At 36.2% G+C, this 19,510-nt stretch overlaps 1 protein-coding gene across 1 annotated transcript in view; it reads right to left on the bottom strand.

Moving 5' to 3' along the window:
• LOC135213283 (uncharacterized) overlaps window positions 1–17,324 on the bottom strand; it is a 73,549-nt gene extending 56,225 nt beyond the window's left edge. The window contains exons 1-3 of the mRNA XM_064247265.1: window positions 17,251–17,324; window positions 8,254–8,299; window positions 4,175–4,406 (exon numbers count right to left, since the gene is read on the bottom strand). Coding sequence (XP_064103335.1) covers window positions 4,175–4,406; window positions 8,254–8,299; window positions 17,251–17,324 — 352 coding nt within the window. The remainder of the gene's footprint in view (window positions 1–4,174; window positions 4,407–8,253; window positions 8,300–17,250) is intronic.
• Window positions 17,325–19,510: the final 2,186 nt, after the last annotated feature.

The raw sequence follows: 19,510 nt of genomic DNA, 5'->3' as shown, positions 1-19,510 counted from the left end.
GCGGGTTCGAGTCCTGCTAGGACTTCAGAACTTCTTCACTTGATCTTAAGAGTGAGGATCTCTCTCTCTCTCTCTCTCTCGTCTCTCTCCTCTCTCTCTCTCTCTCTCTCTCTCCTTACATTACGCACATACATACACACGCACACAGCCTCACTCATAAATCATATATATATATATATATATATATATATATATATATATATATATACATACACACACACCTGGTTCTTAAAAAGGCAGGAGCTGTACAAATCAAATATTTGTGTTATGGCTTACTGTAAGAGGTGGGTGGACTTTAAAAATCCCCTTCTGATGGCTTTTGTTGATTAGGAGAGAGTGTATTGTAGCGTACAGAGTTCACAGACCAATATTCGGGAAGGTCTTACATTATTTGACATTCCCGGTAAATATGTAAAACTAATGGAAAGTTTCCATAAACGAAGCAAAAGCAAGGAATGTTGATGGCGTTTTGTCAAAAGAATTTGGAGTAATTCCTGGGGAGTCACAGAGGAGTGTTACGTCACTTTTGCTGCTTGTTCAATCTGATTTTATGATAAAAAAAAAAAAATGGACAAGACCGCTTAGATTGGAGTAATAACAGGTAACTGTCGTTTTAGACCATGCCGATTATCTAGGTTGAATCGGCAAAACACCACAACAATTGTGAAGAGGTAGGGCTTGAGAAATAAAGGAAAACTAGAAATAATGAGGACATAGTATGCACAAACGGATGAAACAGAATTAGAGGAAGATAAATAAGACCGGGGGTTTAAAATACTTAAGAGACAATGTTATACCAACACAGTTCCTCCTTATCTGGAGCTTATCAAGACTGAAAAGATACATCAAAACGATGGATAAGCTGATTAAAATTAGGAGGACAAATAGATAGAAATTGCCAACGAAAGTAAAACTCTACATTAGTTTATGACGATCTGTATTGCTGTGTTGATATGAATCATTGTTTGTTTGTATGGTGTTTTTACGTTGCATGGAACCAGTGGTTATTCAGCAACGGGACCAACGGCTATACGAGACTTCCGAACCGCGTCGAGAGTGAACTTCTATCAACAGAAATACACATCTCTCACACCTCAGTGGAATGGCCGAGAATCGAACTCGCGGCCACCGAGGGGCAGGCCAAGACCATACCGATCACGCCACAGAAGCGCTAGGACACGAATCATGGTACGTTAATGATATATTTAGAAGATTAAGTCGATTTAGTAATAAAGCATCTAGTGAAATATTATGGCTCAGATGGCAGGATAAAGAGAGAAATGATACCATAGGGTTAATTAAAAATGTTCCGTACGTAGAGTCTGAGAGAGAGAGAGAGAGAGAGAGAGAGAGAGAGAGAGAGAGAGAGAGATTAAAATGTCTTTTGAGCGAGAATATAGTACATGCTAGTTTCGGCTAAGCTCCGACGGCTACAGAAGAATTGGAAGACACAGACCTTTTTGGATAAAACTGAGAGAGAAAAGCATTTAAATAAGTGGAGATCTGTGAAAGCAAAACCACAGGAGAGACATAAATGGTAGAAATTCTCACAGGTCGCCTGCATCACACGACTTGGAGACGATTATGAAGACATACACCAAACCCTCCAAGAATTAATGATATGAACAATGAACCTCCTAACCTATCGATTTCTTTTAATATTGGAAGCACTGGTCACTGCAAAACCTTGAATATGAATGAAGATCAAAGACCGAAGGTCAAATTCCAATCAGAAGAATCGAATCAGCGCAAATCTACTTTTCTCAACCGAGAAGGATGGACGAATTCTGTCACTCTTCATGCGTACAAAATTCGATCTACCGAATTCATATACATTTTGTTGGAGCTACATCAAACACAACACAATCTGTCTATTGTAGCAGTGTTTTTAGTGTGCATATATATATATATATATATATATATTATATATATATATATATATATATATATAATATTCTGGTCATCTTTACTAGATATATGTATATTTTTAACAGATGCAATGACCCCTTATTTCTCGGTTTCATTTTAGCTACAGCAAAGATATGTGCATCTGGTAAAACTGAAGAATATATATATATATATATATATATATATATATATATATATATATCTATATATATATACATATATACACGTCTCATGAACGAAAATTACAAAATCACAGAACCTCTTCTGGGAGCGGGTGTCTGGCATAAGCCATAACTCCTACTAAAAGGAAAGTCGAGAGGAGAAAAAAGAAAAAAAAAAGGTAAATGAATGTAGCGAAAGAGGTAGGCCTAGATAGATGGGCTCAGAGGGCATACGGAGGGCAGAGTAATCCATCAGAAGAACTGCCACAACCTACCGCGTGAGTTACTGGGAGATAACTGACGAAGGCGCAGCCGGAGGGGACGGCCCTACTATTACAACTACTTAAAAAGATGACCCTGTGTGGGAATGGCTTGGTAGGGCTTCCAATTCGTCTCTTTGACGTTGGACTAGTGGAGTCTTCCAAAGGGTAATTAATGATAAAAATACTACAGAGGTAAAATACTTTACAACTGCTTATTATTATTATTATTATTATTATTATTATTATTATTATTTGCCGGAAGAAGACGTTCATTAATATAGGTTTTATTGAAAACAATGGCTATTTCAGCCGCGTTTATTTTGTATAGAAGTTTCTCTCTATTCTTCTTATTACTGACTTTTCTTCCGTAATCAAATTGGCTATTAAAACGCCAAATGGGGAATCATGTAAATTTGTCAATGTGACTTCAATAACCTTATTATTATTATTATTATTATTATTATTATTATTATTATTATCAATATTATTATTATACTCAGAGATGAACCCTATTCATATGGAACAAGCACACAGGAGCCATTGACTTGAAATTCAAGCTTCCAAAGAATATGGTGTTCATTCAAAAGAAGGTAATGGGAAATACAGTAAAATTAACATCGCTAATAGTATAGTAGTAGTAGTGGTACTAGCAAAAATACCGATATAACAACCGAGATAAACCAGACTCTTGTGCATCATCCATGCATAGATTATTTTAAACTAGACCCGGCATATATATATGCTTTAAAAAATCACATTAGATGCACGTTACTTCATTAAATAAGCGAATACCACAGGAAAATGACAGGCAAGAAAAACCAAGAGCTTTCGTCTTTACTAAGACAATGTCTTAGTAAAGACGAAAGCGCTTGATTCTTATCTTTTCCTGGAGTCGCTATATCTGTCTATATATCTATATATATATATATATAGATATATATACTATATATATATATATATATATATATATATATAGTATATATAATATATATATCATATTATATAATATTATATATAAATATATATATATTATATATAATATATATAATATAATATATATTAATATATATATAATAATTATTATCTATATATATATATATATATAATATATATAAGATATAATAGTATATATATGATAATCTAGATATATACTATATATATATATAATATATATATAAATATATATATATATTATATATATATCTATATATATATAATATATAATATATAATATATAGATATATAATATATCATATAATATATATTATATATATATACAATATATATACATTATATATATATCTAATCTTATTATTAAATAATACATTTACTAATTAATAAATAGTACTGATATAATATATATGATATATATATATACATATATAATATAATATATATATTATACCATATATATAAATGTGAGTATATATAATATATTATATATTAATATATCAATATCATATATTCTACCATAATCTGGTATATCTATATATTATATATACTATATATATATATATATATTTATATATATTAATATATAATATATACAAGTAGCAACTTTGAGAACATTAGGCATCTCACAACTTGTCGTCCTAGGAACGAACAAATAAACTTGGGCTTAAAAAGAAAAAAAATGATAAACATGGCATAAGGGGAACAAACAAACAAACAAACAAGAACAGACATTAAAAAAAAAACGGGAAAAAGTGAGCAAGAAACATTATCCCAGCGAGGCAGATCATTAATAACAGGTTGTTTGAGAGTCCATAAACAAAAATAGTCCGGTGCTCTGTAAGGAGCAGATGTTGCGAGTGTGTGTGTGTGTGTGTGTGTAGTACTTACTCCTATCTATCTCCAAAGACCTTGAAATCCACGGCTCCCGCGAGGGCCAACGATAAAGAATGATGAATGGAGGAGGTTCGTCTTGTAATAACTCCTCCGATGCTGCTTCTGCTTCCGTGATAACAAAATCAGGGTGTGTGTAGCTCTGAGGCTCCTTTGTGCACCTCGTAGTTTCTCGTTGGACGAGTGGATTTCGCGCTCGGCTACCAATCCGGTGTGTTGACTCTCGGCTCTGCCAACGTGGAACCAGAAGAATTTATTTCTGGTGATAGAAATTCATTTCTCGTTAACGTGTGGTTCGGATCCCATAATAAGCTGTAAGTCCCGTTGCTAGATAACCAATTGGTTCCTAGCCACGTAAAAATATCTAATCCTTCGGGCCAGCCCTAGAAGAGTTATTAATCAGCTCAGTGGTCTTGTAAAACTAAGATATACTTAAATTTGTGTACTTCGTGAGGAAGAGGTCTTTTACACACGTCTAGAGAGGATTTGTACTCAAATACGCTAAAGTTAAGTATATCTTAGTTTAATCAGACCACTGAGCCGATTAGCAGCTCTCCTAGGGATGGTCGGATGGATTAGATATTTTTACGTGGCTACGGACCAATTGGTTACTTAGCAACGTGACCTACAGCTTATTGTGGTGTTCGAACCACATTATAACGAGAAATGAAATTCTAATCACCAAAAATAAATTACTTTGATTCCACGTTGGCAAAACAATTGCCACTTTTGTCAGATTAATTAAAGAAATTGCGTTTTACTAGAGACACCCAAACAGATTTAAAACTAGTGGTATATAGTCATGAAAGCGATCCTCAAAATATCCTCTAATTCTTGATCCATGAATGAAACATTTGTTCATAATACTAATACCGCTTCAAAGACATTTCACACACGTAAAAATACATGTATAAATTGATGTATGTATGAATGTATTAAGGTAAAAGTGTAAATGAATATATATATATATATATATATATAGACGTATGTATAATATTATAATATGCTTATTATATTATACATATATCATGTATTGGTAGTAATGTATGTGTGGTGTGTGTGTGTGGTGTGTGTGTGTTGTGTGTGGTGTGTGTGTTATATATATATATTATACTATTATATATATAATAATTATGTGTGTGCTGTGTGTGTGTGTGTGTGTGTGGTGTGTATGTATGTATGTATGTATGTAGTATGTATGTATGTATGTATATATATATATATATAGTATATATATATATATCTATCTATATATATATATTATATATATAATAATATAGATATATATATATTGTGTGTGTATGAATGTGCTCTTTCTGTAAATTCCTGTGTGAAAGCTATTATTGTCTCTGGAAACATGTAAATCTAAAAAAAGGCAGGGAGTCATGGGATCTTTCTCTATGGTGAACTTAATATTAGGATGTTGAGAGTTAATAAATTCTAAATAAGCTTCAGCATTAAAATCAAACCTAAATAATGCAAAAAAATCATCCACGTACCTTGTGTAAAATAGGTGGTAAATGTTGAGGGAGCAACTGTCAAAGATGGTCTCCTCCAGCCTTTGTCCTCACTTAAAAAATCTATTTCACAACGAAATAGATTTTTTAATAAACTTTTTTAACAACAATTGTTTCCCCTCTGTGCACTTTTATAGAACTCTCAAAAAAATTTTAAACATGAAAATTAACCCCCCCACCTCCTATACATATCGTTCCCAAGTTAATCATCTATGCTAAGTTCCCTTTCCTCCATGACAATTCCTTCAAAAAGAAAGTTATGCAATTAATTAACATGAATTACCAGCCTTGAATCTAAAATTAATTCCGAAAAATCCTCTAACCATCCGATCTCTTTTCAGCGCCAAAGACAGATTAAGTCCGCCTTTGATGTCCAACATAGTCTATAAATACACTTGCCCCAGATGTAATCGGGGTACTTATGCAAGAAGAGACTGCTACAAGTCCCGTTTCTGCGCCCACAAAGGAGGCAGTTTCCGAACAGGATGCAAACTATCCCATCCAGAGTTATTTAGCATCCGTAATCACTCTATTACCTGTCGCTCCCGTTTGGACATCGGTGATTTTAAAATTATTGGATCAGCCAATAAAGATGATGAGCCTTTAACATTGGAATCCATTTTAATCAACCAATGTACCGAATTTAAATGCCTAGTCCTCGTCAGTTTAATTGTTCATAGCCTAACTACTTGTTTGTTTACTTCAGTCTCAGTCTCTCGTCTTTTGTATAGTTTTGTGTGTGTTTTTTTTTTTCTTTTCCCCGCTCTGTCTGTCCTTCAGTCACTCTCTAACTTTTAATCTGGTAGGTTGTCTCTCCAACCTGGTGTTTTGTCTATGGCAGTTGCGGTTTTTCTATGCAGTTTTACCTCCTGAACAAGAATTTTAAGTAATATTTATTCGCACGACTGTAATTAACCCCCCAGGGGCCAGTACTAAACACGGCGAAATACATTGGATGCCCCAATCTCTAGTGGATGTCGTATCCGCGGTTACGTTCCTTGCAGTCCGTGCGGACTGCTTATGTAGAAATACCACAAGTCTTATATGTTTGCATTCTTATCAATTCCCCAGCCTTGAAAATGCATCGAAGCTATGTGAAACGTCGGCGATAAATCTTATGTACGCTGAGACATGCCTTTACCTCTCCGCCTTGTGATATATATATATATATATATATATATATATATATATATATATATATATATATATATTATAAATGTGTAAGTGTGTGATTATCTTAAGTTGCGTCAGACCTGAACCTACACTCCAGAAATAATTTGCTCACATAAGCCAATAGAAATATGTGCGAGAGAAAAAAATTCGCATGGAAACCTTTGACCGGAAAAAAAATGAAAAAAAAAAAAAAAAAAAAAAAAAACATTCGGCGTAAAGGCCACACAAAAGAAATATGATGAAAACACCCATGAAAGAGAAGGAACATTCATTAGTCCCTCTGGCGTAGGGTAAAAAAAGAAAAAAGAAAAAAAAAAAAAACAGCAGATGGACAAAGAAGAAAAAAAGTACGAAAAAAGAGGCAATGTGAGAGATTGCCAGAATGGACGGCGATGCAACACGAGCCTCCATGGCTAAACACCACCCCCCCTAGCTCAAAGAGCTAACAAGTAACGCTGACAAAGGGGCCATTGCCCAAAGTGAACAGACCCCTTTCCTCAAGGGGCAATGTCACGGGATACCCCTAAACCAGAACTAAGCTGACTTTTATATGCCCAGACTACCACCCACTAAATCACGCTGATCTACGGCGACTTCAGCTCCCGTAACCTTTGGCGGTCCTGCTCAGCTCAGACTTCGTGAAAAATGAGAACATTTTACTCTACTTAATTCAACGCAATTTAGGTAAACGCTAAATTAAGTAACTGCTAACGACCATGTTTATGAGAGGGAATTTTCACTCGCTCACTTTATTTTCATGAATGGCCTCGTGAAGCGAAATGATTTTAATCTGAATGAAAAAGACTGAAATTTATTTCGTATCTTGACCTTAAAAAATAATTTCTGAGAATGGACAATTAACGCTTCACACTCAGTGAATGGGATATTCAACAAATAAATGTTCTGAAATCATACTGTTTGTTTGTATGGTGTTTTTACGCTATATGGAACTAGTGGTTATTCAGCAACGGGACCAACGGCTTTACGTGACTTCCGAACCACGTCGAGAGTGAACTTCTATCACCAGAAATACACATCTCTAAACCCTCAATGGAATCCCCGAGAATCGAACTCGCGGCCACCGAGGTGGCAGGCCAACACTATACTGACCACGCCACTGAGGCGCCGTTATACATTTGTTATTATTCTGCAACCGTAAATTGAGCCTTTATTACGTTGCAATGCTTTGCGAGCATAAACTCATTCGGTGAAAAACCAAACTTTCTAGAATATCCAGATATTTATAAAAATATATATTTTTCACATCTTATGTTTTTATATTTGATTACTTCGTCGCGAAACACTACAAAGTTAGAAAATAAAGTCTAGTGATTTTAAGAAGCAAAAAATGGAACAGCGATAAAAAAAATTTAATAATACACTTACCTTACTAGATAGCCGAGTGCCTGAGGAGCTGAACAGCAGCGAGCACCTGGAATCAGAAAAAAAAAATGAATAAAGAGTGCCTGAGATACCTTTCCTCCACCAAGGCTGAGTAAGACACCCTTCCTTCCCAAGAGTTACATTCCTATCTCTCCCTAAATCTACCCAACTGTTGCCGGCCATAATATCAACTTTCGTTTAAATATCCTGTAAAAATCCATAAAAATCCATACGTAACATTGTGTAACCCTGCTAAAAACAAAGAAATAAACAGGAAAATCGAAGGTAAATTCTTCAAATATATACCTCTCGTTGTTCTCATCCTCTTCATTATTATCAGCGAGCTTGTTGACACGTGCTACGCATGCTGCAACCCAGGGCTACTTTCTCTTCTACACTCCTGATCCCTTAATTACCCCATCCCACCTGGGCGGACAAACAGGTCTGCAGGAGTGGATGTCTCCCATAACCGCGTCCCCACCCGGGGCGGACAAACTGGTTTGCAGTGAATGGGTGGCCATGTCATGTCTCTTTTACTGTCACCCAGGGACAGATACTATCGGATTTTATTATTTTAGAATAAAAGGCCATTTCACCAATGAGGGAAAAAACTTGCTTGTTGTCACCCCTTGAAAGTTTAAAAGGAACATTATGTTAAACCAGGTCATCATGAACATAAATTTTGCATAATTCTGTGAACACAAACTGACAAACGAATCACAAACATGAATTCTACTCATCCCGACAAATTCTATTTGCATCAACTCTCCGTGTCGGATTTAAATTACACGAGACTACATATGACAAATGCATCTATGAACGAACTTGTGTGAATGTACGGTTTTAAATACGAAAAGATCTCCATATGATTCCATAAAGATTTAAAAAAACGACTGACGAAAGCATTTTCGTTTGTCTTTTTAAAGATACAGAAATCATAATAATAAAGTATATACTCTTGTTTTTTTCCATCTGTCCATCCGCCTGTGGTGTTTGCGTATGGTAACACTGCGTCCCGGGCTTTAGATAATTACATTCAACTTACATTCAACAATAATAACAATACCCTATTTCGAATATTAACGGTGTAATTAGCATTTAGTAACTTATTAACACACTTTTCAGTTGCAAATGTACACCCAGATATCCGTTTATTTACCTAGAACTTACACATAGCGTAACTATTTAAAGCCCGGGACGCAGTGTTACCATACAAAAACACCACAGGCGGATGGACAGATGGAAAAAAACAGAGTATGGTCATAAAAATACTCATTTTTCACAAGCGCTGCGCATTTGGATCTTCATTTTACTACCTGGTTTCTGAAGTGTCTGACGGGGTCACAGAAATGGAGGGAAATAGAACTTTCACATAGTTGGCCATTGGATGTGATTTACAACTAAAGGGACCCCAGCTCCTACAAATGTTAATAAAATAATAGCATTTTCACGTGATAACCTATGAGTATGAGGGGTGTATTAATGTCGGAAATATTTTGTCCACTCTCTCACTCTTTCTCACCATTTCAAAATACTTGTTCCATCTCCACTCTCTCTTTCCATTTTAAAATGTTTGTTCCATCTCTCTCTCTCTCTCCTCTCTCTCTCTCTCTCTCTCCTCTCTCTCTCTCTCTCTCTCTCATTCCAGATACTTGTTCCATCTCTCTCTCTCTCTCTCTCTCTCTCTCTCTCTCTCTCGTTCCAAATACTTGTTCCATCCTCTCTCTCTCTCTCTCTCTCTCTCTCTCTCTCTCTCTCTCTCTCTCTCTCCATTTCCAGATACTTGTTCCTCCTCCTCCTCCTCTCCCCCCTCTCTCTCTCCCTCTTCATTTCAAAATACTAGTTTTATTATCTCTCTTTCTCTCCCTCCCCAATTTCAGATACTTGTTCCATCTCTCTCTCTCTCTCTCTCTCTCTCTCTCTCTCTCTCTCTCTCTCTCTCTCCATTTCACAATACTTGTTCCATCCTCTCTCTCTCTCTCTCTCTCTTTTCCAACTGTGGAAAAAAATGGCGAAATCTTGCGTGTCTAGCAGATTCACAATATGATGAGGTAGCAGGAAGGGAGCTGGCATTTCTCATATACGAGATCAATCAATAACAGCCCTAATCAAAAAGATACAAAAGCATTCATAGACATATTAGAAGAAGTTCCAAATAAAATCCAATTGGTCAAGAGACTCATAAAGAAAATTAACATCAATCAGCATATTCCGACAAAGAAAATGAATAAGGTGAAGATTGTGAATATACTAATTGATGCAATAGGAAAAAGAATGCCAAAAGCATGCAAACTGTGTAAGGTGTGGTTTATAGCATAGTTAATCCACAAATCTGATCAGAAAATGTTCTGCATGCAACATTCCAACGCATCCTCAATGTGCTAAAGTAATGCAAAATATGAGTAAGGGTGCCAGAATATTTTGCTCAACATGTCTATCATGGATAGTCAATGTTATTAAATCAAAACTTAATGTGCAAATAGTTGAGGATGAAAAAGACGAGGAAAATGGAAGACAAGAAAACAAAACTGAAATGACAGAAAAAAAATAGGGAAAACAAAGAACAAGACAAGAGTATGGATGCAGAGATATCATTGATACTACATATGAGGCAATCAAGCAGCATACATATGAAGAAAGAAATTACGACACGACAACACAAAATAAAATCCCGAAGAGGCTCTACCCAGATCTGCACAATGATGGGAAAGAGAAAAAAATAGACAAGAAAGACAAAGTCTGCAACCTTTTGAAAAGAGGGAATTGCAGCTTCGGAGAAAGATGTTACTACAAACATCCTAAGGTATGTCACAACTATGAAATCTATGTTAAATGTGCATACCTAGACGGCTATGACGATGAGTGCAGAGATCTACATCCAAAAATATGCAAAAACCTAAAAGAAGGAAAAGGATGTAAGTTCGACAAAAAATGTAAATATATGCACCCTGTAGCCATAAATCAAAATCAATTAAATAATCAATTAAATAATAAAATCCAAAATAAGAAAGAAACAAATAAAGAGAGGAACAAAGAACATGAGGTGAAGGAAAAAAGCAAGCCATCATCGCGATATGGAGTGTCAGCAAAGAATTTCCAAGCATCAGCTCCAAGATACTACAGCTCATGAGATAAACACTGTAAGTACGCAGCTAAGGGATATTGCAGATACAGAGAAAATTGCAGATTCAGACACAAAATGAATAATTATGATGAAGGAAGGTCAAATATTTTGGAAAAGTTTGATTTTTTTAATGTCAGAATTTCAGGAAATGAAGAAAAGAACAACATACCAGAACAGGAAAGAGACATGGGAAAATCCTTATTATTACCCATATTAAATGAAGGAGATAACACGCAAACCATCATAGTGATGAATGCGCAGGGTTTAGTTACGAATACTTAGAACTAACCCAAATTGAAAAGAAAATAGATATAATGAATATAATTGAAACCTGGTATTCCCAAGAGACTGGTAATGACGATCAAATAAAAGGTTTCCAAATGTATAGATCTGATAGAAAAAAATAGCAATCAAGGGGGAACCGCAATATATTGGAAAGACAAAAAACAAGGAAAAATATATGAGAAATATAGTAACTCAGAATATGAACTAATAGCAGTAGGATTTTAATCTGAAAATTAATGAACATAGTAGTATATAGACCCCCAAATACTAAAGAGTTTGACACAATAATAGAAAAATTGGATGATATATGTAGAGATCACAAGGACTGGACTATTCCCCTATCCGGAGACTTTAACTTTCCTTTCGTAGACTGGAAAGAACGAATAGGAGATTGTGGTTGTATTTATACATATAAAAAAAGAGAGTAATAGTAGTTCAGAAGATAAGAGGCAATTCGAAAAGCTATTAGATATGCAACTAGAATACAACATTCAACAAATAAATCACCTGCCAATAAGAAAGGAAAATACTTTAGACCTAGTATTTGTGAACAAGGCGAATTATGTTACAGAAATAATAATTTATAATGCGAGTATTTCAGACCATAATGTCATAGAATTAACAGTCCATGCCAAAGCAAGTGAAAACAGAGATAAGCAAGAAACGAAAAAGTGGGAAGGATATGGAAAATACAACTTCTACAGTAAAAATATAAAATGGTCAGATATAAATGAAGAATTAAACAAAGAATGGGATAACATTTTCGTAAGTGATGATATGAAGGTAAATACGGAGATATTATATAAAATATTAGAGAAAATAGTGGATAAATATATACCGAAGAAGCAAAGTAAACATCACTCATGCATACCAAGAGACAAAAGGATCTTGTTCCAGAAAATCAGAAAGTGGAAAAAAGGTCTTGCAAAAAGAAAAAAAATGCATGGAAAGTTATGGAACTGAAAAGTAAGAGAAAATGCAGAACAAAAGATTATACAATCAAAAGAAAATTAAAAACGGGACTTGGAAGAAAAAACCCTGGTAAATATCAAGCAAAACCCCAAACTATTGTTCTCGTACGCGAAAAAGATGAATAAAAGAAGAATAGAAATAGGCTCCCTAAGATTGAAGGGAGATTAACGAATGAAAAAGAGGAAATATGCAACATATTGACAGAAAGATAGAGAGAGAATTCACCCCTAGAATTGATAATAAAGATAATGATATAGAGGTAAGGGATGAAAATAGTGAATATTTAGCAGACATAGATATTAATGAAGCTGATATTGTGCAGGCTATTAATGATATTAAAAATGGAGCTGCAGCTGGGCCTGATGGTGTCCCTGCTATTTTGTTAAAGAAAGTAGTTCATTCTATCGCAAAGCCACTTGCAATATTATTAAGACAAAGTGTAGGTACAAGCACGATTTATGATGAGCACAAATTAGCATATATTACCCCTACTTTCACAAGTGGATCAAGACTAGAGGCAGTAATTATAGGCCTGTGAGTCTAACATCACATATTATGAAAAGTGTATGAAAGGGTAATGAAGAAAAATATTATGAAATATTTAATAAAAAGTAATTTGTTTAATGTAGGACAATAGGGTTTTGTACCCGGAAAAAGTACACAAACCCAACTGTTAGTCCACCGTGAGAACATATACAAAAATATGAAAAGCGGAAATGAAACAGATGTGGTTTATCTAGACTTTGCAAAAGCTTTTGACAAGGTAGATCATAATATATTAGCGAAGAAAATTAGAAAACATAATATAATGGACAAAGTAGGAAGATGGTTAAAAGAATTTTTGCACAACAGAAAACAGATAGTTATTGCAAACGATGAGAAATTGGATGAAGCTAAGGTAATATCCAGTGTGCCACAAGGTACGGTGTTAGATGCATTACTGTTTGTTATTATGATGGCAGACATAGACAGTAATGAACCAAACAAAAACTTCTTTCAGTTTTCTTCTGAAGATTGAAAAAGAAAAAAAGAAACCCACAAATTCACTTTGTAACTTGTTTACTTCTAAGTATTTTACATTTAGTTTTACTCCACACTCGAGTACTTTCAGGCCCTTCTGTGGCCCATTCTCAAGAGATGTTTGGGATGTTAGCCTGGGTCAAGGCCCAGCAGTCTTCTGGAACTTCTTCTCGTTGTGCTGTCATTTATGCGATGGCTGTTCTGGTTTTCTTGAGAGTCTGCCAATCCCCTCTTGTCGCTCTGATATCCTGAGCTGATGGTCAGGGATTCACCCTTGTGGTAAGGGTGTGGTCACCAAAAGTCTGTTGGGCAGGAAACCGAATCTCCAGGTCAGCAGGGTCAATCTTAGCTTCTTTAATATCAAAGCTCGGCTTATGGGATCTTCTGAGGTAAAACCTTTGTTTCCTTCAATTACTTTAATCTCTCTGCTATTCTGCAAGGGGATGGAAATAAAATAGAAACTTTTCTAGATGAGCTCAATAAGTTTGATAACAATATCCAGTTCACTTTAGAGAAAAGTAACAATAATAAACTGCCCTTTTTAGACATACTCATAGAAAGTAAAGAAAACCAGGATATGAATTCAGCACATATAGAAAGCCCACACATACAAACTCATATATTCTTTTCTTCTCTTTTCATAGTCATGATATAAAAATAGGGGTTCTAACCGGTTTATTTCTTAGGGCAATGAGAATGTGTGACCCTTGCAAGATAGAGCAAGAAATAAATTACATCGAATAAAAGCTTCGATGCATTAGCATACCCGGAATGGTTCAGAAAAAGGGCACTCAACAAAGCTAGAAAAATATTTTACAGAGCGAATGTAAAGAGTACATGGAATAAAGAAAACAAGAAAATAGTTGCCCTCCCTTTTATGCTAAAATGAAACAAATCACTTCAAAAATGAAAGAAAGTCAGTATAAATTTTGTATATACCTTTGATAATACCTTACAAAGTATGTAAAAATAAATTGGAAGGAGAAAGACCAGGAATACAGATGATGTAGCGGGGGTATACATAATCAATTGCAATAATTGTGGAGACAGATTATGTGGGGGAATCAGGTAGGGGAATAAGGACTAGAAGTCCAAGAACATAGAGGGGCAGTTAACAGCTTAACTCTCAGGGGAGTGCTATAGCTAGACATTGTTGGGAAAATGACCATAGGATGGATTTCAAAAACAGTAGGCTTATATACAAAAGCAACAAAATTAGTCACAGGAGGGTAGTAGAAGGTGCACTTATCAGAGAGATTAAAGTAATTGAAGGAAACAAAGGTTTTACCTCAGAAGATCCCATAAGCTGAGCTTTGATATTAAAAGAAGCTAAGATTGACCCTGCTGACCTGGAGATTCGGTTTCCTGCCCAACAGACTTTTGGTGACCACACCCTTACCACAAGGGTGAATCCCACTGACCATCAGCTCCAAAAAAGGATATCAGAGCGACAAGAGGGGATTGAGGCAAAACTCTCAAGGAAAACCAGAACAGCCATCGCATAAATGACAGCACAACGAGAAGAAGTTCCAGAAGACTGCTGGGCCTTGACCCAGGCTAACATCCCAAACATCTCTTGAGAATGGGCCACAGAAGGGCCTGAAAGTACTCGAGTGTGGAGTAAAACTAAATGTAAATACTTAGAAGTAAACAAGTTACAAAGTGAATTTGTGGGTTTCTTATTCAATAGACAGTAATGTTAAGGAATCGGTAGTGAGTAGTTTCGCCGATGACACAAGAATAAGTAGAGAAATTACTTGTGATGAAGATAGGAACGCGCTACAAAGTATATGATTGGGCAGAGGTAAATAGGATGGTATTCAACTCTGATAAATTTGAATCAATAAATTATGGAGACAGAGAAGGAAAGCTATATGCATATAGGGGACCTAATAATGAGACAATCACAAATAAGGAAGCAGTTAAAGACCCTGGTGTGATGTTGAATAGGAACATGTTATGCAATGATCAAATAGCAATTCTATTGGCAAAATGTAAAGCAAAAATGGGAATGTTGTTACGGCACTTCAAAACAAGAAAAGTTGAACACAGGATTATGCTTTATAAAACATATGTTCGTAGTCCACTTGAATATTGCAATATGAAATGGTACCCACACTATCAAAAGGATATTGCACAAATAGAGAGTGAACAAAGGTCCTTTACAGCTAGAATAGAGGAAGTTAAGGATCTTGACTACTGGGAAAGACTACAATCCTTAAAATTATATAGTCTAGAAAGGAGAAGAGAACGCTACATGATAATTCAGGCATGGAAACAGATAGGAGGAATTGCCGAAAACGTTATGGAGCTAAAAATATCAGAAAGAGCAATTAGAGGTAGATTAATAGTGCCCAAAACAATACCAGGAAAAATAAGGAAAGCACACAGGACATTAATCTACTATGCACCAGCATCGACAATGCAGCGTCTATTCAATGCGTTGCCAGCTAATCACTCTCTGGTAGACATTAGAGGTGCCTCACACTGAGGGACCTGTGGCAACCCGAACAAGATTTAAGGTCTGTAAGGTAAGGTGTCTCTCTCTCTCTCTCTCTCTGCTTCCAGATATTTGTTCCCCCTCCTCCTCCTCCTCTCCCTCTCTCTCTTCACAAAATACTAGTTTTATTACCTCTTTCTCTACCTCTCCAATTTCAGATACTTGTTCCATATCTCTCTCTCTTTCTCTCCATTTCACAATACTTGTTCCATCCTCTCTCTCTCTCTCTCTCTCTCTCTCTCTCTCTCTCTCTCTCTCCATTTCACAATCCTTGTTCCTCCTCTCTCTCCATTTCCAGATACTTGTTCCTCCTCCTCCTCCTCTCTCTCTCTCTCTCTCTCTCTCTCTCTCTCTCTCTCTCTCTCTCTCATTTCCGCATAATTCTGGGCAATAAACAAGAAGTAATATGACAGAACCAGTAGCTCTAAACTATTATAATGGCCCGGCTGCAATGGGTTGGGCGGCGCACAGCGATATTGTATCCACCCAGATGGTAGATGATAACAAGGAAGGAAATCTAAAGACCTTATATATAAGAGAGATAACATCTCTCTCTCGTAGGTGAGAAAGGAGTGGAGACCAGGTGTATACGTAAGTAAAGGAAAACGATTTGTTTTTACAAAGTTACCTAATGATATATTTCACAATTATTATTATTATTATTATTATTATTATTATTATTATTATTATTATTAATATTATTAATATTATTGGAAACAATGACTATTTCAGTCACGTTTACTTTGTATAGAATTCTCTCTATTCTTCTTATTACTGACTTTTCTTCTGTACTCAAGTTGGCTATGAAAACTTGTGTACACAAGTAAATTCAGTAATAAGAAGAATGGAGAAAATCCTACAAAAAATAAACGCGGCTGAAATAGTCATTATTTTCTATAAAAGCTGTATTAATGAAGGCCTTCTTCCAGCATATTATTATTCTTCTTCTTCTTCTTCTTCTTCTTCTTCTTCTTCTTCTTCTTCTTTTGGCTGCTGCTGCTGCTGCTGCTGCCGCCGGCTGCTGCTGCTGCTGCTGCCGCCGGCTGCTGCTGCTGCTGCTGCCGCCGGCTGCTGCTGCTGCTGCTGCTGCCGTTGCTGCTGCTGCTGCTGCTGCTGCTGCTGCTGCTGCTGCTGCTGCTGCTGCTGCCGCTGCTGCTGCTGCTGCTGCAGCATGTGCAGTTGTTGGGTGATTTATATGATGATAAAAATAGTCCAAAACGGAACAGTGCATTTGAACTCTAAGAGGTGCAATCCTCAAAGACGATTTAGCGGAAAGCGTGTAATCGAGAACTCCACAGTGAAATAAGAAACCTTACAAAATGTCACTCTGAACTCTTCATTAAATGAGAAACATTGCAAAACATTAACTAACAAATTCTACTTATTTATAATCATTGGTCTTTACTTATACAAATTTGTTTTGTGTTCTAGTTCTTCAAGGAATTAAGCAAAGGGGTTTCAAAAAACGTTAAACGTATGAAGATTGAATACAGTGAAATATACCATCATGTAATTTACCTATATATGTTTTCTTTGTGAAATAATTTTTTTTTTTTCATTACAAAGACTGAATAATAATAATATAATAATAATAATAATAATAATAATAATAATAATAATAATAATAATAATAATAATAATCTTTCAAGGCGACTCACTGTCCCCACTACTCTTCGTAGTAGCCATGATTCCCATAACAAAAGTACTACAGAAGATGGATGCCGGGTACCAACTCAAGAAAAGAGGCAACAGAATTAACCATCTGATGATCATGGACGACATCAAGCTGTATGGTAAGAGCATCAAGGAAATAGATACCCTAATCCAGACTGTAAGGATTGTATCTGGGGACATCAAGATGGAGTTTGGAATAGAAAAATGCGCCTTAGTCAACATACAAAAAAGGCAAAGTAACGAGAACTGAAGGGATAAAGCTACCAGATGGGAGCAACATCAAACACATAGATGAGACAGGATACAAATACCTGGGAATAATGGAAGGAGGGGATATAAAACACCAAGAGATGAAGGACACGATCAGGAAAGAATATATGCAGAGACTCAAGGCGATACTCAAGTCAAAACTCAACGCCGGAAATATGATAAAAGCCATAAACACATGGGCAGTGCCAGTAATCAGATACAGCGCAGGAATAGTGGAATGGACGAAGGCAGAACTCCGCAGCATAGATCAGAAAACCAGGAAACATATGATAATACACAAAGAACTACACCCAAGAGCAAATACGGACAGACTATACATAACACGAAAGGAAAGAGGGAGAGGACTACTAAGTATAGAGGACTGCGTCAACATCGAGAACAGAGCACTGAGGCAATATCTGAAAACCAGTGAAGACGAGTGGCTAAAGAGTGCATGGGAAGAAGGACTAATAAAAGTAGACGAAGACCCAGAAATATACAGAGACAGGAGAATGACAGACAGAACAGAGGACTGGCACAACAAACCAATGCACGGACAATACATGAGACAGACTAAAGAACTAGCCAGCGATGACACATGGCAATGGCTACAGAGGGGAGAGCTAAAGAAGGAAACTGAAGGAATGATAACCGCGGCACAAGATCAGGCCCTAAGAACCAGACATATTCAAAGAACGATAGACGGAAATAACATCTCTCCCATATGTAGGAAGTGCAATACGAAAAATGAAACCATAAACCACAGCAAGCGAATGCCCGGCACTTGCACAGAACCAGTACAAAAATAGGCATGATTCAGTGGCAAAAGCCCTCCACTGGAGCCTGTGCAATAAACATCAGCTACCTTGCAGTAATAAGTGGTACGAGCACCAACCTGAGGGAGTGATAAAAAACGATCAGGCAAAGATCCTCTGGGACTATGGTATCAGAACGGAATAGGAAGGGTGATACGTGCAAACAGACCAGACGTGACGTTGATTGACAAAGTCAAGAAGAAAGTATCACTCATTGATGTCGCAATACCATGGGACACCAGAGTTGAAGAGAAAGAGAGGGAAAAAATGGATAAGTATCAAGATCTGAAAATAGAAATAAGAAGGATATGGGATATGCCAGTGGAAAAGCGTACCCATAATCATAGGAGCACTAGGCACGATCCCAAGATCCTTGAAAAGGAATCTGGAAAAACTAGAGGCTGAAGTAGCTCCAGGACTCATGCAGAAGAGTGTGATCTAGAAACGGCACACATAGTAAGAAAAGTGATGGACTCCTAAGGAGGCAGGATGCAAACCCGGCCCCACACTATAAATACCACCCAGTCGAATTGGAGGACTGTGATAGAGCAAAAAAAAAAAAAAATAATAATAATAATTAGTTTCAAGACCTGAAAATAGAAATAAGAAGGATATGGGATA

This window comes from Macrobrachium nipponense, chromosome 42, assembly GCF_015104395.2.
Source record: "Macrobrachium nipponense isolate FS-2020 chromosome 42, ASM1510439v2, whole genome shotgun sequence".
In the NCBI taxonomy this organism is placed as follows: domain Eukaryota; kingdom Metazoa; phylum Arthropoda; class Malacostraca; order Decapoda; family Palaemonidae; genus Macrobrachium; species Macrobrachium nipponense.
Note: the sequence above shows the minus strand (reverse complement) of the source record. Positions and strands in the feature narration are given on the sequence as shown.